Here is a 21,043-nt window from a genome sequence, read left to right on the forward strand (position 1 = left end):
TCCAAGATACCATTCCTTCGGGCGACAGAGCGGTGAGCAGGAGACAGGGGAGTATTCCATTCGCCAGCTGCGATGGTCGATGTCGAGGCTTCTGAGGGATTTTCGCGATGCTTATGCTGTCCAGTCAACCAGGGTATCGGATCTCATCGGCAAATGGGTCTACGACCCGAAAAACGTGCTGTGGGGCAGTGTCCGTGCGGTTCTTCCTATTTATAGACGACGAAGAGCATACGATCAGAACCCCATGTTAGACCCCTTCCCAGAGTTCTGTCACCATTCCATGTGCTTACGGAGTACATGATCCTCAAATGGGATTCATCGCAGAGAATGCATTGACCAGGGGAAACCGAGGCACTGACAACGGTGGAATCGCTGGAATTCACGTACTGACGCTGACCCAGCTGCAGAGAGCACATGTCCCTGCAGCACGAGCAATCTAACCATTACCGAGGTGTGGAGTCATGGCCGCAAGGCTGGATCTAGGCTGGGGACTGGAACGGTCCGACTCCATCGCCAGAGCAGTTCCGTACTGCTGGCGGCCTGGCAGCCTGGCACCGGTGAGGGAAAGGGGGAGAAGGGGGTCCCGACTGTCTCAACTGGTGATTTAACGTCAATTAATGCCTCATCCACTCTTTACAATGCATATATATACAAGTCTGTCACATTTATATACCACGCTAAGGCTCCTCTCCAAACTGCCCTCCCATCAGCCCACTACTGATAAACATAGCAGAACGGCCCAGCAGTCGTGCTCATCAGATCGCGCATGGCAATCGGCTGGCCATTCGCATAGCCGATGTTGATCACCGTGTCGAGCGTCGTATTCGCCGAAGGCGGGTTATTCATGAAGGTCCCCGTCCCCGAGATAGCATTCTGACGCTGCTCCCGGTCGAGGTTCTGCCAGATCCACCAGACGCGGTCGATCATGCCATGATGGTGCCAGAAGGCGACGTCGCCGGGGCTCACGAAGACGTCGCGCCCGGGATTCCCGCCCATGGAGTAGTGGCCACCCCCGTGGACCCCGATCGAGCCACTGCCCGGCACCCCCTGCATGGTCATCTCGAAGTCCCACACGTCATCGTTGTCCAGAATCAGCGAGACGATCTTCGGGTAGGTGTTGTAGCGGCGGAGGATTTCCGTTGTCAGCGACCGCTTCAGACACCGCGGGTTGTAGGCCAGCGGGTTGGCGGCCGCGGAGGTGTTGCCCCCCGGCCGCGACAAAGCGGCCGGCCCCAGATTGACCTGGTAGTCCTTGAAGGGCCCGCTGGTGACGCAGCCCCCGCCGCTGCCGGGCGGCAGGTCGATGGCGGGATAGTCGCCCAGATACAGCATCACTTCCGCCTGGCGGGATCGCCGCCCCATTGCCGGACATGGAGGTCTCGCTGCCGTCAAAGACGGGCGAGCTCTCCATGTTACTGGCATCGGCGCCCCAGTCCCAGTAGGGGTAGTCGCCGGTGTAGCCGCACTCATCGCGCAGGGCCGACTCGAATTCGAAGATGAAGTAGCGGTGCCACGCGAGGAAGGTGCCCGTGTAGTGGATCTCCAGGGTTTGGTTGATGTGCGTTGCCACGAAGTCGTCGTAGCGGGTCCGCGCCCCAGGGACCAGCTCCGGGGGAGAGCGCGAGGGCAGCTTCTGCAGGCAGAGGACCGAGGAGATGTACGCCTTCTTCTGCCTCGTGCTGAAGGTGCGCCACTCGCGACGCACGCGCAGCTTGTCGAGCGTGCACGAGCCGTCGCTGCGCTTGGTGCTGGCTGGAAGGGTCAGGGTGTCTGCAGTGAGGTTGTAGGCGAACGAGTTCAGCTGCTCCAGCTGGGAGGAGGCCACCGCCGTCGAGCTGGATGCACTCGTGGGGAGGGTAGCAGTCGTTGGGGCAGCGGTCTCGGTCGCAGGGAGAGCCCACGAGCCGGAGAGCAACAGTCCCAGAGTGAAGGCTTGGAGACCGACCATGGTGACAAATGTCTCACCCACGTCTGGCCAAGAGCGAGAGAGAAAAAAGGAAGAACAGGGGGGATGGAAGGAAGTTAGAGTTGGGAAGGATGGGCGGGGGAGAGATTGAATGGGGGAAGGATTGTCAATTTAACGGCGTTTCGTCTCTCATATTCTCGCAATCTGCAGCACATCGATCGGCCCACATGCTTCCACCGTAGCTGCAGGCGACTACAGCACAGTATGGCTCAGTCCAACTGCAAGGACGGAATTCAAAAGCCGAAGAGAAGACGAGAGGACGGGTCTCTCCACCACGCAATCCCCACGCACGCACGCGGCCGCATGGCATTAGCGGGCCAAGTTAATCAGTCACAACGTGCTGACTGGCTGCGAGTGGGCTGGGATCCGAACTGCTAACTACTACTAGTCTGGCATGACTGAGGATTGAGGAGCATTCAGTCATGCCATGAAGAAAAAGACTGGCTCAGGGACCCAGGGTAGGGTTGGGTGGGCGATAACCCCAACTGATTGACGTCTGGGTCTCCAGTGGCTGCCACTCAAAGCCCGCTCCTCCTTTTCCACTGCGCTCCATCCAGCTCCACTCCGACCTCCGGAGTAAAGTTAATCAATTCCAACCCTCCCCCACTTTGAAGGGTGCAAGGGTGCAGGTTTACTACGTCCTTCGTCCAGGGCAAGCCGCGGTCGAGGCGACTTGGCAGGTCCGGCGGGTGGGTATTGGTAGATCCACCACTGACTGATCGACCCTCTCCGGCACGCATGGTCCATTGGCCAGGTTTGCTCCTTGATTGTGGCTTGAACCCTGTACTGCAGGCTAGGATGGGAAGAGTAATTGACCGACAGGGCTAGCACAGGTCTAGCACAGGGCGAGCAGCAGCACCGGTGCCGACACCAACGTGGGACGGCACCGTACCAACAATTAGTAATTGATCTCACGCCAACGAACAAGGGCCTCATACCGGATCCTGAGCCTCGTCCGAGATCCGAACTTGGTCCAATGAATCTGGAAGTGCGAATGCGACCGCAAGCTTGATTTTGCGAGACTGAGCGGGATGGGATCGTATTTCTTAGTCAAGCAACGAGCCATTCCTCGAATTCCTGCTTTCGCAATCTTCGCTGTTTCAGGGACCCGCAGTTCATGCAGGCAGGCAGGGCTGCCTGCTGCGGAGATTCAAAACCCGGCCAGGTCAAGCATCGTCCCGAACACAGCACTGTCCTCTCTTTGCTGCGAGGATGGCGACCATCGCGCATCCGGGGGGCGCGGGCCTGCCTGATGACAATCAAGGGCCGCGTATTCTGGCGGCCACGAGTACTGTGACGGTTGGGGCGGTCTTCACCGTGCTTGCTCGCATGTACGTGCGGATTTTTCTCATTCGCAATGTGGGATTCGATGTAAGCTACCCCCCGTGTATGCCCGGAGGAGTCCCACGCTGATTGATCAGGACTATACCATGCTGTTGACCATGTTACTGGTACGAGGCTTCAGAGGAGGCGGCCACCTGCACTGCTAACGATGCAACCAGTCCCTGAGTGGATGGGCAATCATCATCCCAGAAGTCATCTACGGGGCAGGCCGACAGGGTAATATAATATCTCACTAAGCCTGACGATCACCGGAGCCCCGTTTTCAATAGACTCATTTCAGTGGGATGAGGGCTACAGCCTGCGTCCTTGGGGAATCGGAAAAGACCAACCGCGTGCAGAGTGCAGCCTTTGTAAAACAACCTCAAAATTGAGGCAATAGACATCCTGGTCGGTGGGGATGAAGCTTTAGCCAAGCGAGAGTCAAGCCTCGCTTGACCCTCGGAGTTGAATGACCGGTGAGACAAGCAAAAACGGCGGACTTGGCCTGGTGTTGACAGATATTCGTCTGGCTGGCAGGTGGTGAGACGAGCTTCGGCTAAATGAATAGATTCACTACCTGAACTAGCAGCATTCACAATTGCTCCGCGGACAACCCATTGCCCCGGGCTGTACTGTACAACCCGACACACTGCCTGCCTAAGCATTGAGCTCATCAATTTCCCTGCGCACCTCGTCCATATCAATATAATCGAACCAACTACCATACCAGTCCAAAAACTCCGGAATGGAATCAAACAACGGTCGTCTCCCATTCAGAGTGGCCGGGGTATCGTCGTCGCTGGCCTCAAAGAAAAGCACTCGCCACGCAAAGTCTGTCTGATGTGTATCTGCCGCATCATCCTCCCTCCGCCGACAATACGTATAGGCACTATACCACCGATCTTCATGTCCCCAACCGCCCGTCCCCGTCAAGAACCCCACCTTGACCTCCAAATCCTCATCGATCATCCCATGCAGCCCGACTCGCCCCAGCAGACTCTCCTCCAAGTACCCCTTCAACAGCCCCCGCTGGCCCTCAATCTCCATCCGCGCTGATCCCCCCTGCCCCGCCGCCTCATCCGGAAACGCATATTCAGCCACCCCGACAAAGAACCCGGGGAGAAACGGCGCAATTCCCGATCGCCGGAAATCCGGATCCTGGACCCCATTGGCGTATTTCAGAAACAACCCCAACTCCTCGCACGGAGGAATTCCATCCTCCCCATCCTGCCCATCCTCCGCAACCACTTCAGCACACACCTCCGCCACGACCGCCAAATACATCCTGCGCCACTCCTCCGTCCGCAACCGCGGCGGACACACCCCGTCCATGTATTGGTGATACAACCCCGGCACGTCCGCCAGGCGGGTGACGCTGCGGACTTCGCGGTCTTCGCGCACGGGTTCCGGAGCGACGGTGCGGTTCCAGTACGTCTCCTGCCCGCCGCGTCCGAGGCTGGGCCAGTACCGTCGCATGTGGTGGAGGTTGGCGGCTTCGGTCGGGAGGTGGAGGGATTGGATCTCGTGGACGCGGTCGAGGAGGAAGTGGCGGTTGGCGGTGGACATTTGGTGGCGGAATTGCGTGAGGGCGTGGGACATGGCGGACTCTGTGGTTGGCATTGTAGGTTTGGCTTGAGATGGATGTGGTGGAATGAGGGATGGGTGACAGGGTTGGAGGTAATGCTTGGAAGAGAGGCTTAGTATCTGAAGTATATGAAGTATGGGAGGGGAGGGGGACGGTGGTGGTTTAAGCAGGGGTATGTTGCCTACTACTAGTAGATGTGAGGCTGTTCGTATTCCATTCTGACGACTGCCGGCGGTTGGTGCCTGGATCAGGCTGCTGTCCGCATCCCTTATCGGTCTTGTACCTCTTGGATATGTCCCATGATCGATTCAACTAGATTCGATATAGACCCCTCTCCTAGGGTGTCTACAACAATAGATGCGACACGCACATACTACTCCGGATTTTTTCTCAAGCCCGGGACCTGCGTCAAACCCGCACTACGGAGGAATCATGTTTGCTTACTGACGCGAGATACGGAGATACAGGGCATCCTGGACATGATACAGCTCACGTCAATCGGAAAGCCAATACCATCAAAACTCAGAGGTAGATACTGCAGTGCTGCAGCCGCATCCCACTTTGTTGGAATAGACCGCATGAAAGGACCCTGGGTGCCATTGGATATATGCTTCCCGTGTAGAAATCGAGCCTGCGCTTATTAGGCTGAACCCTCACCCTCTCTCTCTACCGTCACGTATTCGATTGGCCGGTCGGTTCCAGGCTGACCGGGTGGGGTGAGTCTTTGCCCCACCTGGCGGTCACAATGCTATTATTCAATTGGAAGCGTCACGCCATATATAGCATGCTGAACTAGAAGTTATCAAAGTATTGTAAAGATGGTAAGTTCTGATGTAACTAATCAAAGGACTGGATTCTCGATGTAGTAGACTGATAGTCTAGCTGGTGTCACGGTGACATTGATTCATATAGGGTTTAACTTAATCATTTCTCGATTGTCTTTGCGAAAGTTATATGATTGTCTCGATAAAGTGATAATAGTATGGGAAAGGGCTTCATCTGGTGATTGTTCTTAGCTTGTTAATAGCAATATTCACAATGTGGGCAGAAATTCCGGGCTGGAAACTATGGTTTAAGGTACGAAAATTGTTCTTTCGGAATCATTTTCTCAGGAAATCGCGGTATAGTATAACATGTATAGTACAGTAAAACTTTTAAGTCCCCACGATACTGCGGCACGGGACTATGTGCATCATATGAGTCATGAACGAATCGGGAAGGATACTGCTGTCGACGGGTGAACGGGTCACCTTCTCTTACATCTTGATTTAGATTTATTTAAGATCGTGCTCGAAGCTTTTCAGTTCAGTGCTTTCCAGGACAAAAGAAAGTAGACAAAAATGAAAGCCCAACGCGGGGCTCGAACCCGCAGCCTTGAGATTAAGAGTCTCACGCTCTACCGATTGAGCTAGCCGGGCTAACTGTTTAATTACGTTAGCTGTACGCATGGTTATAATGTTGAAACAAAGGCCCAGGCAAGACTGATGTTGTATCATTAAATTCCGCGTGAATATAGCAGGAACAAACATAGTGATCTTCAAGCTATATATAAGATATCCTTTCACCTCCTCGATTCAGGATATTATTTGGATCAGGGACTAAAATATATCAATCCTGTCACTCACTGTCGAGAGAGACTTTCCAACCACCAAATAAACCTAAACTTGCAGAACCTCTGCAACTCACATATTGCCAGGCCCATGTTCCTGCCCTTCTGCTAGAACCCTCGTCTTCCCAGGACCCTGCCATCAACTGAGGTCAAGCTACTTATATGGTACCATCCGCCCGGGAGGTAGATCTCATGCAGTGACCGTAGACCACTGGGACTACTCCGAGAATAAATCCTAGGATCTGATATATATTTTCTTCTCATTGTATGTGAGCAAGAAGGGGTGATTGCTGTAAATGTTATTCGCTTACCGATGATATAACACTAGTACTGTGATCTCATGTATCCACTATGTAACCCTACCCGAGAATTCACTCTACCACAAGGCGCTTCCGATTCAGACACGCGGTGCCGGGAAGAATGCCTTAAACAAGAGCACACCCGACGACTTTGCTCGCTAGGTTGTGCAGGATATCCTAGGCGGTGCCTCCGGTCCCGTATGGCGCGGAGCTATGGCATCCATGGTGAAGGTCATTTCCAAATACATATCGACGGGTATTTTGGGTTAGTGCCATCGTGTGCATCCATTCTTGTGTCTCTATACAACGTGGATTGATTGCTCATATGTGTCGCATAGGATCGAGCGATGAAGCGAGGAACTAGCCTGGACAAGATGCCTTCTGTTCGAAAGACAAACAGCGTCCCGCGGCAATGTTGTCGGCTTTACCCTCGCATTTATATTTAAAACACGGGCATGACTACCGTGACACTATAAGATCGTTAAGCTCAAGTAGACACCTTATTGCTCAGCGGATGCGCACCACGTAACATGTTTCTTTTTATGGCAACGTAGCTGTGTGGTGAATGAGGCAACTGCGTGGACTGGCGCGAGTGCGGTGTTAAATTGTAATTTCTGGTACAAGACCGAGCCGTGATCTCAAAAGACTAGATTCAGGCTGCTTAGATTTACCAAAGTGCTGTTACCCGAGGACTAAACAGCCGGGCAGGCGGCCTCGTACATGTACAGACAACGAACCCACAACTAAAGCCTCTTTCCCTCTCTCCTGCAACACGAAAGCATGGTCAAATCTGCTTCTGAGCATAGTACGTCAGAGTAACAGGACCCAGCAGACCGACTTCCTGTGCCTCTAGAGACCCGTAAATAGCAGGCCACGTCTTCCGTAGTTTGTTCCATAATGTAGTGGCAACTGTGATCTCAATGTCTGCCGTATGTCGCGTCAGCAAATGCTCTACCACTCAAGCCAGACAGTACATACCATTGGAACCATTCTTCACGTATGAAGTAATCTCTAGAGGCGCCGAGCCTAAGAAGTCAACTCCATTGACCTGGACGTTATTGATCTTCAAGCCCCAAGTCCCCTCCACATCACCGAAGTTGATGAAGACCGCAAGAGTCTCTCCAGCGCTCTGGTTTGACGAGCCCAAAGATAAGTTCACAGTGGTCTTGTAAGTTCCAATGCCACTTGCACTCTCCAGTCCTGAAATGTTAGTCCAAGACTTGAGGCTGTCCAAGTGGATGCTCGGCAAAGTAACCTTCGAAGTCAGGGAGGAACTGAGCCCAGTTTCATTGACGGTCGAAGGAGACCAGTCTTCGACGGATAGAGTCCAAGAGCTGAGAGTAATTGGAGCTGGCACATTGCTGAAGGCAACACTGACGGACTTTCCGTCTGAAAGTTTTGCAGTGTGGGTGCCATTCTTGCTGGTTCTCAAATATATGTTCTGCGACTGAGCGAAAACATCAGCATCGGTCGCAGTGACATACCGGTTGAGATTGGCAAGGCCGTATGGGTTTTTGTTGCCGAGGTAGAGCATTTGGGCGGCATTCTCGCCCAGGGACAGGTTCACTCTGGTGTACCCATCAGCTGTGTCAAATGCAGCGATGGGCGTAACGTCCCCAGTCCAGAGGTTCAACGTGAACGGATAACCCTCCCCCTCTAAAGAAACTGTTTCGGTAAGAGCAGCAGAGCTGTAGACAAAATAGATGGATTCGGAATCGCTGATGCGACGTCTGGTGGTGATCGTAGACACGTTAGATGATGTGGAGTACCGGACAGATGGATAGATGCCAAGGAGCTGGAGAGCAGCAGAAGCATCGGCTTGAGAGGAGACTTGTTTGGTTGTCTTGAGTGACAGGATTGACTTGAAGATCTCCTCGATTTGAGCTTTGGTCTTGGAACAGTCGGTGCAGAGAGATTGTGGTCGAGACGGAGCGTCTCCAACGATCACCACCGGTAGACCTGACTCGGCGAACGAGCGAATCTGCCTCGCGCTGTCGAGATCCAGGTAAGTGGTGTTATCAATCAGAAGAGCTTTATACCGAGGTCCGTCCGGCAGAAGATGCTTGTTTTTGACGGTGGCGGAGTATTTCCTTAGTAGTTCTGCGGTGGGAAACTATAGGGCTTTTGATCAGCGACACCATCCAGCACAGCGCTCTGGCCGCCACCAAAAATGGCCTTACCTGGTAGGAATAGCCCGCATCGTTCAACCCACTGTCGTCCCACGTTGCCGTGACTCCCCAGTCGGTATTTAGAATAGCCACATCCACCGAGGGGGAGCCTGTTTGCAGGAGGTTATGCGCGCGGGCCATATAAACACTCGCATTGGACGCGAAAAGCCATTGCGGCTGCCGCGGACCCCACGCATCGGCAAACCCATTACTCGACGTGCCGAGAGGTGTGAAAGGTGCAAACCCAGGCCATACACTCGAGGGCGAGTCACGGTATGGAAAGCCATGGATAACTGCGTGGCTAACCCCGAGAGAATAATCCAGATTCGCAGTCCCAAGAAGGAAGTTCCAAGTGACTCCATATGCCTTGCCCATGTAAGCGCCGAGCTCGTTGGAAAGGATCTTCGTCTGACCAGCCACATCTCGACCGGTAGCCAGAACCCTGAAAGCATCATTGTCACCTTCAAAACCGAGGGACTCGCCCTCGGGAATATCCACAGCTGCGGCTGCACGTGAAGAGTCCAGTGTCGCTGTGTAGGGCTGCAGGCGGAATTTCAGCCCGAGCCCATTGGCAAACTTTTTCAACCCTTGCACGCGGTAGTCAATGTAGAGATCGGTAATCGTGGAGTAAAAATCGTACTCCACGCCGCTGCCGACTTCGTCATCACCCAAGAACGTGGTGGTATCCTTGAGGACATATAACAGATACGGGGTCAAATCGTAACCGCGTCGCTTCTTAAACTCTTCCATGAAGTTCAACGTCCAATATTGCTTGTACTTGAGCTCGAGTGAGTCTTCGAAAATGGACCCTCCTCGACTCTTCATGATTTGCCGCAACTCGTCATTCAGGATATGTTCGTTCCAGTAGTTCACCGAGGCGTCAACGCCCGCGGTGGAGAAGTGGTCGACAATGTAAGCCGGAGAAGGATAGGTGAGTTTGGGAGCAATGGGGTTGCCATCGTAGATATTCTGGACCTGGCCCGTCCCTCGGCCGTACACTGCAACAACCATGTAATTCCCATCCTTCGGCGCCGTCCAGGACAGTTGGTCTTTGTGATAATGCGTGGTCAAATCCACGAGGGAAGACGGTTCAAATTCCACGACCGTCTGATTAGCTGATGTTGCATTGGTTCTCGCAGCGAGAATGGCAACCAGCTTCGCGGTTGCATTGACCGATGGATTGCCAGTCTCCTCTCCAGATGGCTTGGCCACGGGAAGAGGAAGGGATCCCGCGTAAGATTGTCCAGCCGCAAGCAAGAACTGTCCATGGACCAACTCCTTGGAGGTTTCTGGAGAGTCTGGCGTGAAACCCGGAACTCCAGTTGGCCAGTGGGGACCGAGTGTCATGTCCACATAAACGCCCAGTCTGTTTCTAGTCAGTAAGCAGGAATTGGCTCCCTCTTCTCACCCTCCAGTGCAGTCACTTACCTTTGGGCTGTCTTATAGGCAGCGAGCACGCCAGCATTCCATCGATCCCTTGCCCAACCATAAATTCGTGGGTCCATGGCGACCTTGATGCTATCTTCCACATCACCAATCTCTCCCCCACCAAATCCTGCCGCCGCAATGGACTGCAATTCGCTCGTCACAACATCAGGTTCTACCCAACCGCCGGGCCACCACCACCGGAAGCGAGGCGCATCGTAGGTGGATGGTATGGGAAGTTGTCCAATTCCAACATCGCGCTCTACCAGTTCGTGCTGATTGAATGGTGTTGCGTGAACCACTGCGGTAATTGGTAGAAAGCTTACCAGACTGAACCAATTGATTGACCTCATTGCGGCAGAGCCAGATTCAAGGAGATCTCCAGGGTCGAGAACGCTCTTTGTACCCTTCACTTGTCCTCATGGCTAAAAGAAAGGGGGGGGAGAGGGTCAATTATAGCTACAGGTTCCCACTAAGCCATTACATTCTCGAATAGCATAATGAGAGAAATCTCGCGATATCACTTCTTCATTCTGCGTGGATCGGTCTATCAATACCCCGACTATCCATCTTTCCATACGAATTGAAACTCCGGGGAGGCGAGGCATGCCACCCCCACACAGCGAGCCAACAGGGTCCAAGCCGAACTATCAGGCGGGGCCCCGCACGAAGAGCCGACAGAGCCCACTTTCCGATGAGACATTAACTAGTATCAGGTACGGACGGTGAAGAAATGCCCGGGGAAACACCCCCGCACCCCGCACTTGCGCGGAACCCATAAAAGTCCGAGAGACCCACCAAATTCCGAGCCTCCAGAATTTAGAATCCCCAACTTCCAACCACCTACATACAATGCCTACAATGACCCCCTCATACGCAGCAGTGGACGGAGCCTCTGTCGGGCGAGGGACCCAATTTCCACGACTCGGGCTTAATTTCTTTCTCCGCTAACCTATGTCGGCACTCCACAAATCAATGTCAGACGTATACATTTTGTAATCGACTAACTCAAGGACTTGGTCGCGCTCAATAGAGAAGGTCAACTACAGAAAGCCGTGTGAATACATGATGATGTGGTTCTCGCCCGCCGGTTTTGAGTAACCCCGATTCTCCAGGTAGCCCTCGTTGAGACCTGAGACTTGCAAGGTGCGGATATTCAAACCCCCAGGCCACCTACTATGCAACGGAGAATTCCCACCCGGTAGCTTTGGGCATGATGACTCTCTGGCAGACCGTGACAAGCGCAGGCTCGCCTAGCTTGCTAGCAATTGATACTATCAATGGCTCCACGTATTTCTCGCTCGACATCACCGAAGGGAGCGAGACGAAAAAATCCGTTTTATGGGCTCGGAATCAAAGTGGTTGACAGACAAATCACCCAGCTAGAGCTATACGTGAACCGCTCCCGTGGTGACCACGGGTTCAGCGCCGCGACCTTCAACCCGAATGACACGCTATCGGTTACCGTCGCGGATGATTGCCAACTCACCGAGGAAGGGCTGGAGTGTCATCGACCCTGGCCGGGATGGAGATGGCTCGACTACTCCGCTGGGATGTAGCTGGAGAACTGATCGACCTGCTGATGCGGATGCACGGCTTGACCTGGTCATTGACGAGCAATACGGTATCGTTGTTACTGGCGCCATCATTCCAGGCAAGATCTACCCCGATGGGAAAATATCTGCCTTCATATATATGCATCGGTCAGTTTCGGACATTTCAGGGTCCATCGGCGAGTCCATCTGGGATTCCCGCAGTTGCCTGAATTCTATCTTCATACAGAAGATAGTATGTATTCCAGCCTAGCTACATATAGCTCAAGCGAACTAATATTGACAGGGAACTAGTGTTTCTTAACTACTGAGAACGTGATTCTCCAAGAATTCGTTCATCCAAAGAACTCCAGACTGAGATAGCGAGAGATTTGAAAGTGGTTTGTTGTTGTTGTTGTTGTGCGGAAACACTCCCGTCCACTCAAGAATATTCTTCGTAACAGAAAGCCGCGAGGAAGTCACCGGTTGGTCCTGTGTCTGCTCCATGCAGTGCAGGCAGGCTTGGATGTGCGAAAGATGCAACGATCTCCTGTCGCCCCACAGGCTATCGATTACCAGAGCATAGCAAGCATTCTCAAGAAAGAAGGCGTTCAGAGGGAGATTCTGTAAAAATGTTAGACAGGCGAACGTTTTGCGGACAATTATACAAGTTGTCGGACCTTCTGTATCAAGTCCGTCTCATATAGCCCACGAAAAAAAGAGATGATCCTCGCTGCAGCATCAATGGAGTATTGACACGTCTTAGACATGATCTCCACCCTTTCACGCTCGGCAGGGCTATTACGAAGGTCGCCATCACCTTGAACATCCCGGTTGTTCTCAAGAGCGCGAAGAATCAAAAATGGTCGATATAGAATAAGTATTGAGTAATGAAGCACGGTAAAAGGAGTTAGGAAATCCCTCAAAATGCCAGGTAAGGAGTCTAGGACACTTACAGACTGATCCCATGTTCAGGTGATCTTCGTCCTCGGAAGCGTGGAACGGATCATCCACTGACCAGAAAGCTACAAGACGCTGGTGAAGTGCACAGCAAGCATTCCATAGCTCCATAAAATTCGGGTTTTTAGACTGGTGAAGACGCTGGATATCGGCAAGAATGCGATAAAACGGGTGCATGAACCCTATGATGGTATGGTTGCTCTGCGGCAGATATCTGATGCTGCTAGAAAAGACAGCTTCTCGTCCTAGAGCAGCACATAAAAGACTATTTGCAATCGCTATCAGAGACATGTGCCTAGGTCCGGGACGGGCTTGGTAACCTCTCATTACAGCAGAAAGCCGAGATAATAGCCTGTTCGTGAGGGGAACGCGTTGGTTTGTCCATGCCAGCCGCCAGGATTTTCGCAAGTGCCATTCCCAGGCGTAAGTAGGCGGCTTCGAAGGAGCCTGAGTCGATATGATACTGGATGTGAACACCCGCAGTCAGCTTCAATTCCGGGACAAAGATGAACTGCGGCCACTCATCATCAACAAATCACTCTGCAAAGCTAGAATATCACCCAGGTAGTAGGGTGTGATTGGATTTCTTTGTGCCTCGCCAATAAGCATCTCTCCCAGTTCCGCGTAGCCGGTTGTAATGGACCCGATAGCGATCATGGGCAACATGATGGCACGAAGAGCCTGATCTTCGGCTTGCAGCTGTGATATCGGCTGGGCAGAAAGACTGGGAAGACGTGCTTGAAGACTGTGGGGCGACTGAAAGGGGAGCGTCTTCCAGCCCATTGCAATGTATCGCTCGAGCAGGAGGCTCTGAAGTTGTAGCGGGACCGTGTCCAGCGGGCCTGGTGGACTAGGACTGAAGATTGGCGGCGGATGGGCCTCGCATCTCACAATCACCTGGCGTAGATACTCTAGAACATATGTATGGGGCTTGCTTGGAGATGCTGTTGCCAAGCTATTGGGTGGAGAGCCGTCCAGTCGGGCGATCAAATCCAATATCACATTCAGTACAGTGACTGTGGACGTGGAGCCAAAGCTTCTTGTCACTCTTCCCCTCCCGGACGGGCCATCAACTACTTGAAGAGCATCCAAGATGTAGTTAAGATGGTTCTGATGTCGGAGTCCCCGTGGCAGAACTGGTGGCGCGGACTGTGCAGCGCAATCATCACTAAGAACCGGCATACGATCGCCATCGCTGGGTGCAATCTGTACTTTCTGAATCTGATTTGACAGTCGCCTTCTGGCACTCTGCCGGAAAGAGCAAGGGATAGATCTTTGGACACAGGGCTGACAGGGCAGTAGACCATCACACCTAACCTTGCGTTGTCGGCAACTTTCACAGGCCTTGAAAACCTTTGAACCTGGCGCTGATGATTCCAGATTAGCACTGCTCGACAAAGACACCTCGAACTACTGACTGCTCTTATCAAGACGTCGGATATCTTGAGTCTCACCCATTCTGATGTAGTTGGGCTGGAAACTACCTGGTATCTTTTGTGACGTGCTGTTATCGTGAGGCGGAAAAGGTGTTGGTGCCACAGTTTTGCCACAGTCTCCCCGCTTTTGACTGTAAGCCACTTGATTAAGCTCGTATTATCCATACGTAGATACAGTACTGGGTAACCACTAACTCAATTGAGCTGGTTTTTGGTAGGGACAGGACAGTGCTGCCGATGTCCATCCGCGCACCCAGTCAGGAACCGGCCGGCCGCTGACTCATCAACGCGAAAATATCACAACGCGCGAGCGAGTGAACACAGTTCGTGTTACGGGACGGATGGATCGTGCTGATCAAAACGTGCCTCTGAACAAGAAGAAATAGCTGAAGAGCTATTTCGTCAGTTCATGCAAAATTCTTTTAGGTGTGTGTGTACTAAGCTAGCGCTAGTTTAGTGTATAGTGTGCGAGGCCTCAGGTACCAACTGGTGCCAGAAGCTGAGCTCTATATCAGGGCCTTGGTCCCATAACACTTAGTTACTTGATTACTTATCTATTTACTTACTCTACTTACTCTACTTATCTATACTCTTAATAGTTTTATCTAAATTATCTATACTTACTCTTTATCTTAGTATTACTTATCTATAAAGCAGCAACTAAGAAAGGGCTTATATTCTAGTCAGCCGCGTTCAATAGGTGGCTTCAGTACAGCTGAGTGGACGGGGAGCCCTATTTTCCACACCCTGTGGTCGTATGTGCTTGTCTATCAGTTTAGTAAGTTTATAGTCACAACAGCACCATAGTAATTTATAAGCCCAATCAAGTCAATCGTATAACCAACACTACACAACCCTATTCTAGAACCCCCTCCCAAATCAAACCCGACACAACCGCCCATTCTGATCCGGCAACCCATCCAAACTCCTCACCTCCCAATCCTCACTCCCCACCGCGGTGGGCGCATAAAATAGACCAGCGGGATCCCACCGCTGCTTCAGGGCATACAAGCGCGTGTAGAAATCCCCGTAGAACGCCTGCTGGAAATCCGGCTCCTGGATATCCGCCTCGGACATGTACGCCCCGGAATCTGGGCAGGTCTTGCGCCACTCGCCCAGCACGTCGTACGTGAAGGTATCCATTGTAGCCTTAATCTCTGTATTCGTGGCGTTGCGGTACCAGCTCGTCGAGGTGATGGCGTGCATCAGCGTGGTGCGGAAGGCCGGATTGGCGGCGCTCGCCGGGTAACCCGCGGGGAGCTCGGCCTTGAGGTTGAAGGCTAGCAGCGAGTAGCCTGCGGAGACGGTCGAACGGAACGCAGCGGCGGTCTGGTGGAAGAGGGTGGCGTTGACGAAGTTCTCGCGCGGAATGAGGCGCGAGCCGGTCATCATCGTCACGCTGCCGACGGTTTCAAGCGGGAAGCCCGCGTCCCAGGCCTCGTAGAAGTTGTCGTAGTAGGTCGTGTTCGGGGAGTAGGGGATCCCCAGGCAGTCCAGCTCGGCAAACCATGGGGCCATCAGCGCGTTGAACTCGGCCACCGTGTGGTTCACTGCGAAGTAGGGGTTCATCAGGAACTCGTAGCTCTCTTCCCCGAGCTTGATGATCCAGAAGTATGCGTATGTTCCCGCGTCGGCGTTGGCGGGAAAGCGCTTCATGTAGGCGTCCACGCCCGCCCAGAAGGTGTCAGCGGTCACGTTGGTGGAGGTTGCGAAGGAGAAGGTCGAGACAGTGACGGGGGTTTTGGGGTGCAGACGCGCGATGAGAGAAGTCACGATCCCATAGGTGCCTCCACCGCCACCGCGCAGCGCCCAGAAGAGATCCGAATTGGATTGCTCGGTGACGGTGACGAAGCGACCGTTGGCCAGAACGACTTCCAGGGCCAGAACCTGGTCAGCCGCCAGTCCGTAGACACTGGACATGGGCGAATGGCCGCCGCCCAGCACGTATCCTCCGGCCACACCCACCGTCTTCCCCTCGCCTCCTACCGCGGTGTAGCCCAGCTCGTGTGCTTTCTCGTAAACCTCGAAGGCCTGGACGCCGGCGCCCAGCTTCACAGCCGGGCCACGGTAGTCGCCCAGACGGTAATCGTCGTAGACCTCAATGTCTTTGAGATTGTGGGTCCAGATGCCCAGGGCCCCGGCACCGGTCGACTTGCCGTTGAAGTCGTGACCCGTGTTTTTGACAGTCAAACGCAGCCTCTGGTTGCGAGCGAAGTTGACCGCCAGCTGGATCTGGGCCACGGTGCTGACATTGACGGCATAGCTGCTGTAGCCGCCAATGGTGCAGTTAGAAGAGGTCGCGATGTCAGTTGGCAGACAGCTTCGACCCTCGAACAAGGGCCACATGATTGACGCGGGGTCTGCGGCGCTGTTCAAGATTAATATTGACATATCGGAGAAAATCAATCCAAGGGGAGAGCGTACTGCAGGTATGACACAGTCCAGTCATCAGAGATCTCCTCACAGGCTGTCTGATTGTAGTACTCCGACCAGGCTGGGTAGCAGGTGGCAGCCAGAGGGACTGTCTTGATGAGGGCACCGCCTAGTGCTTGGTTGAAGACCGACCACTGCGAGGTCGAGGGCCACGCAGCATCTCCGGGGTAAACCTTGCATGTGCCCACGGCGGGTAAAGATAGATTGGCGTCACCAAAGTTGAACAGAGACTGGTGGCTCCCGAGGGTCCTTAGAACACTGTCGGTGAGCTGCTGTATTTCACTGACGAAATACGAGGCGTTGGCGACGGAGTTGACGGGAGATACCGTGGTAGCAGCCAGGGAGACTTCCACCGCAGCGGCCAAGGCCTGCGAGCAGACGCTCAGTGCAGTCAGAATTGAAGTTGTTGCAGGAGCCATGATGCGTTGGATTGCTTATTGTCAATTACAGGCCGGTTTGGACCTTAAATACTCCGTACTTACCGGTTGAAGAACCTGTCAGATGACCCTTGTGGGATAGTGATCGTAAGCCAATTCCGACGTGCAGTCGGCCAGTGATTGGCGGAGATTGCACGGAACACTGGATCGCATTCCCCGGGTTAGTTTGATGACTAGTGAGAAATACCGGGGATATATAGGCGTTAGTGAGCGTCCGGGCGGATTTGATGCCCCCATATGGTCCCGGGAGCGGCCAATCCCGTCCCAGCCCTAAACAACGGGACGATTAGCTTTTGAATAACCCCCAGGCAATCTATTCGTGTTGTTTAGCATGCCTTGTTTCGACTAGAGTTCTTTGCTTATCCTCGCCTCCTGCCGTGCTTACCACACGGGCGCACGCTACGGACGTTGCCCCAATCCTCATAGTAGGGAAATAAACGAGCCTGTTTAGTGTGCTGTTCCTGTGCCTAGAACCCTCTAAGTGAAATCCCCCCTCCCCAGCACAACAAAGCCAGCTACGCACATTTACACTTCACTGCAAGTGAAACTTCGCCAACCAACTCGTCTACATCCCCTGCCTCACGATGGTCAAACTCTCGATACTCGTCTTCCTCCGCCGCACCTCTATCGACCTAGGGCCTTCTACGTCGTCTCAATCCCCACGCTCATCACCTGCCGACTCCACATGGTGGGAATTGGGGAGGGTGGGCGCTTGTCAACAGGATGGATGTGCAGGTGCAGCTTAGTCGGAGTGAGAGTGTGTAGAGGCTTTCGGGGGAGGGGAGTGTGGATTGGTTGGTTTGAGGAGATTCTAGAGGAAAAAAGTTGCATGGGATCCTTCGATAGAAGTAGAGCATGAAGAAGTTTTTTTTTTAGAGCTTGGAGACTGATTCTTGGTTACTATGCTGGATATCACACGTAGCCTGTTAGTATGATCTTCAATAGGTGTCAATAAGAATTAGATAAATTTTATGAGCGACTCACTCATAGCTGGTGTTTGTGACTAAAATGTGAGCCTCTTTGATATACAGGCTATTTGACAGACGGTGTTCCAAGGCACCCAATTGAAAAGGCTTGCTGAATATGCTGCAAGAACTGCCAGCCCAGTTAGCAGAGTTTCATGTTGTATTCTATGGCTTCCCGTCCGCTCCCCTGTACGGACTACGGAGTACCCAAGATAACCATAGAGATCAATAAGGTAAGCAACGTGGGATATATTTACCACCTTCTAAAGGTTCAGTGTAGTTAGCCCGGCTAGCTCAATCGGTAGAGCGTGAGACTCTTAATCTCAAGGCTGCGGGTTCGAGCCCCGCGTTGGGCTTTCACTTTTGTTGCACATTCTTTTTGTCTCCTTGCCTCGGACAGAGAAATAAATCCATGAAAGTAAATAAAAGTGTTTGTAGAAAACGGCTTGAAAAAATAAATGTTTCAGTTATAAACTCCAGCATTACATCACTCAACCTACATGAGGGAATGCCTCTATCTCTGACTCACCTTAATGACTCAACTCTCGACGACGGCTTCACCGTGTTCGAGAGCCGTACTATCTGCAAAAAGTACCCGAACGCGGACCGGTGGCTTTCGAGGTTGGAGACCATGGAGAGCAGGATAAGATCCTGTCGCAGGGCAAGTTTACATACAGCAGGCGTGGTGTACATGATGGTATCACCGATTCTAGAAACGAATCGAGCTCAACAATCCGCTTTACCTTGCTCGTTAGCAACTTTACAAGGAAATAGGGCGGGCAGGGTCTGGAATAAAGACCCTCAGCTATCAGACCTGATAAGTGAGCTGTCACAATCGATTATTGCTGATGATACATCGGATCAAGGTACTAGTGTTTAACAACAATGAATGAATATTATTTCGACAACAATGGATTCCAATAATTCATGTACAATGAGAAGAACAATGCCTAAGATCAATATATTCTCAATATCTATTCCCGGTTACACCGGATTGAGAGCAAGGAGAAACCCATGCCACCAGACCTAACACGCCGCCAGTCTCCATAGGAAGGCAGGACTCAACTCACGCTTCAGAAAAAAGCCAGGCGTAGACCACATACGCATTCGTCCTAGTCTTCCCACCCATCGTCTCAAAGCCGTAGTACGCGCGGAACTCTCTCGTCGGGGTAGGGCTTCCAGGCGACGCAGTTATAGACGCCGGAAGACTCGCAGCCCACTGCTTGATGATTTCGCAATCCTCCTGCAAGTTGAACTCGACCCGTCCGCCATGCTCGAAGGGAATGGGAGCATTACCCTCGTCGAGACTCTCGCTGAACAGCCGGACCGGACCGCCGTAGGTCTCGTAAACCAGCCCGCCGTACTGCTTGACGAAGGATTGCTTCTCTTCACTCCGCAAGCCCTGGAAGGCCGTTTCTACGTCTTCCGTGGCGCCCTTCCAGTCGAAGGGTGTCTCGGGGCCGTGCTCGTGGCAAAGGTGCAGGAATAGGCGCCCGGGAAAGTCCTCGGAGAGCTGGCGGGCGAAGTGCTCAACATCCTTGATGGCTTGATGACAGGCGTCGAGGACCCGAGCCATCTTGTGAGATTGTTCTGCTGGAGATTGGAATGTACCTAATTGGCAATAGGTCAGTTAAAAGATGTTCTGTGAGTGGTTTGTTGGTGGTTGGAATGTTTCTTCTCGACTGTGGGGTGACAGGGATTATATATGCTCAGTTCGTGACCCTGAGGGGGGTTCTGGATGGGTTGGCTAAAAGGTCCGTGTTCTATTTCCGATAGCCTTATGCGGAGTTCATCGACATAACCCCAAAGCCTCCTGCGGGCCTTTGTCTCGGTTTGAAAAACCCTTCCAACGTGCAGATTCTATCTTTTGGTATCTTTATTGGCTTAATGAGGGTATATCGTACGGAGGAGCTCCGGGAGTAGTATCTTAATATATGCAGAAGTATTTGCCTTGAACCTGTATAAGCTCTTTCAACCTACTCCGAGTCTTTCTTCTAGTATCTGGATTTGCATTGTTGTTTGAGTTTAACGAGAGTACGCTGTGCAGAATAGCTCCAGAGGTTTAATCGTGGTCATAGGACCAGTAAGTAAGACCTTCCGGTATATGAATTGCATGGATCAGATATCTATCAGACCCCTTCTGAGAAGTCGATACTATGGACCGACCAGAGAAACCCTAGTGGAGATGATTATGGATTTGCCACGAAAGCTCCCACGAGATGCATAAACCAGTAGAAGCAATACCCGAGAACATCAATATCTGGTGACACAGTCCTCTATTGCCCAAACGTCAGGTTCTCCGTCAACGACATAGGAAACAAGAATACACAAACAGCAAAAAGCATGGGACTATCAGCTGAGGAGGAGACCAAAGCAGTATTAGCAGTTAGGGAAGATACAGAAACGGTATCATCAGATGCATCAGACGAAGAAACATCCGACAAACCAGACTCTTCACCAGTATCATGACCGCCAAATAAAGCCATCGCCCGGGGCTGCGATTCTGCGTCGACCGTCACCTGGCTCGGCACAGACTTGTAGTGCATCGTCCACTCAATACTTCGAGTCCCATCGGAAAGCTCTCTATAGAAACCAGCCACGCGCAGGCTGCTTGGGGGATCGTTTGCGGGAGCGGCAGCCGCCCACTCGAGAATGGCCTCTTGGTCATCAGGGACAGATAAGGTGTCTTTCCCGTCGCACTGGAAACGAATGAGCGTGATCAGACTCTCATCGTTGTTGACTACTTGAATCTGCTCGGTATCAACTTTCTTTGTTGAATGGTCTCCGGAAAGCCTTTATAATCTAGTCTCCTCTGGGCAATTCCTTGTCTCTGGAATCTGGTTTGGAAATGCCGCAAGGAAAGCTCGTCTAGGGACTATCTTGAAACAGTACTACCAAAGTCACT

General features: G+C 52.5%; 8 protein-coding genes and 2 non-coding genes across 10 annotated transcripts; 3 read left to right on the forward strand and 7 right to left on the reverse strand.

Annotated features, from left to right (window-relative positions):
* Window positions 1–640: 640 nt before the first annotated feature.
* BP01DRAFT_393764 (tyrosinase family protein) lies at window positions 641–1,948 on the reverse strand (the record flags this gene model as incomplete). Its single annotated transcript, XM_025578261.1, has 2 exons — window positions 641–1,341; window positions 1,397–1,948. 2 exons carry the CDS (start codon window positions 1,946–1,948, stop codon window positions 715–717), a joined length of 1,179 nt encoding a protein of 392 aa, XP_025428940.1. The 3' UTR covers window positions 641–714.
* A 1,230-nt stretch (window positions 1,949–3,178) lies between these two features.
* Window positions 3,179–3,546, forward strand: BP01DRAFT_384911 (uncharacterized protein; the record flags this gene model as incomplete). The annotated part of the gene is made up of 3 exons (XM_025577551.1): window positions 3,179–3,337; window positions 3,388–3,417; window positions 3,469–3,546. 3 exons carry the CDS (start codon window positions 3,179–3,181, stop codon window positions 3,544–3,546), a joined length of 267 nt encoding a protein of 88 aa, XP_025428941.1.
* A 319-nt stretch (window positions 3,547–3,865) lies between these two features.
* On the reverse strand, window positions 3,866–5,096 carry BP01DRAFT_358955 (uncharacterized protein). The gene has a single exon (XM_025575555.1). It carries the CDS (start codon window positions 4,907–4,909, stop codon window positions 3,947–3,949), a length of 963 nt encoding a protein of 320 aa, XP_025428942.1. The 5' UTR covers window positions 4,910–5,096; the 3' UTR covers window positions 3,866–3,946.
* A 1,123-nt stretch (window positions 5,097–6,219) lies between these two features.
* Window positions 6,220–6,292, reverse strand: BP01DRAFT_t239. Its single transcript has one exon. It is a non-coding gene; the product is annotated as a tRNA-Lys (tRNA).
* Window positions 6,293–7,507: 1,215 nt separating this feature from the next.
* Window positions 7,508–10,728, reverse strand: BP01DRAFT_403856 (uncharacterized protein; the record flags this gene model as incomplete). Its single annotated transcript, XM_025578693.1, has 5 exons — window positions 7,508–7,706; window positions 7,761–8,895; window positions 8,963–10,316; window positions 10,379–10,650; window positions 10,702–10,728. The coding sequence occupies 5 exons, from the start codon at window positions 10,726–10,728 to the stop codon at window positions 7,567–7,569; spliced, it is 2,928 nt and encodes a 975-aa protein (XP_025428943.1). The 3' UTR covers window positions 7,508–7,566.
* Window positions 10,729–11,528: 800 nt separating this feature from the next.
* On the forward strand, window positions 11,529–12,436 carry BP01DRAFT_403863 (uncharacterized protein). Its single transcript, XM_025578694.1, has one exon. The coding sequence runs from the start codon at window positions 11,822–11,824 to the stop codon at window positions 12,179–12,181; it is 360 nt and encodes a 119-aa protein (XP_025428944.1). The 5' UTR covers window positions 11,529–11,821; the 3' UTR covers window positions 12,182–12,436.
* Window positions 12,437–12,919: 483 nt separating this feature from the next.
* On the reverse strand, window positions 12,920–14,378 carry BP01DRAFT_122014 (uncharacterized protein). Its single transcript, XM_025570407.1, has 3 exons — window positions 14,286–14,378; window positions 13,393–14,234; window positions 12,920–13,336 (listed from the first exon to the last, which is right to left on the reverse strand). The coding sequence occupies exons 1-3, from the start codon at window positions 14,323–14,325 to the stop codon at window positions 13,163–13,165; spliced, it is 1,056 nt and encodes a 351-aa protein (XP_025428945.1). The 5' UTR covers window positions 14,326–14,378; the 3' UTR covers window positions 12,920–13,162.
* Window positions 14,379–15,159: 781 nt separating this feature from the next.
* Window positions 15,160–17,155, reverse strand: BP01DRAFT_345660 (FAD-binding domain-containing protein; the record flags this gene model as incomplete). The annotated part of the gene is made up of 2 exons (XM_025573606.1): window positions 15,160–16,671; window positions 16,728–17,155. The coding sequence occupies 2 exons, from the start codon at window positions 17,153–17,155 to the stop codon at window positions 15,183–15,185; spliced, it is 1,917 nt and encodes a 638-aa protein (XP_025428946.1). The 3' UTR covers window positions 15,160–15,182.
* Window positions 17,156–18,421: 1,266 nt separating this feature from the next.
* BP01DRAFT_t230 lies at window positions 18,422–18,494 on the forward strand. The gene has a single exon. It is a non-coding gene; the product is annotated as a tRNA-Lys (tRNA).
* A 710-nt stretch (window positions 18,495–19,204) lies between these two features.
* BP01DRAFT_384915 (uncharacterized protein) lies at window positions 19,205–19,714 on the reverse strand (the record flags this gene model as incomplete). Its single annotated transcript, XM_025577552.1, has 1 exon — window positions 19,205–19,714. One exon carries the CDS (start codon window positions 19,712–19,714, stop codon window positions 19,205–19,207), a length of 510 nt encoding a protein of 169 aa, XP_025428947.1.
* Between the last annotated feature and the right edge of the window lie 1,329 nt (window positions 19,715–21,043).

Source organism: Aspergillus saccharolyticus (genome assembly GCF_003184585.1).
Source record: "Aspergillus saccharolyticus JOP 1030-1 unplaced genomic scaffold BP01scaffold_30, whole genome shotgun sequence".
NCBI classification, from domain to species: domain Eukaryota; kingdom Fungi; phylum Ascomycota; class Eurotiomycetes; order Eurotiales; family Aspergillaceae; genus Aspergillus; species Aspergillus saccharolyticus.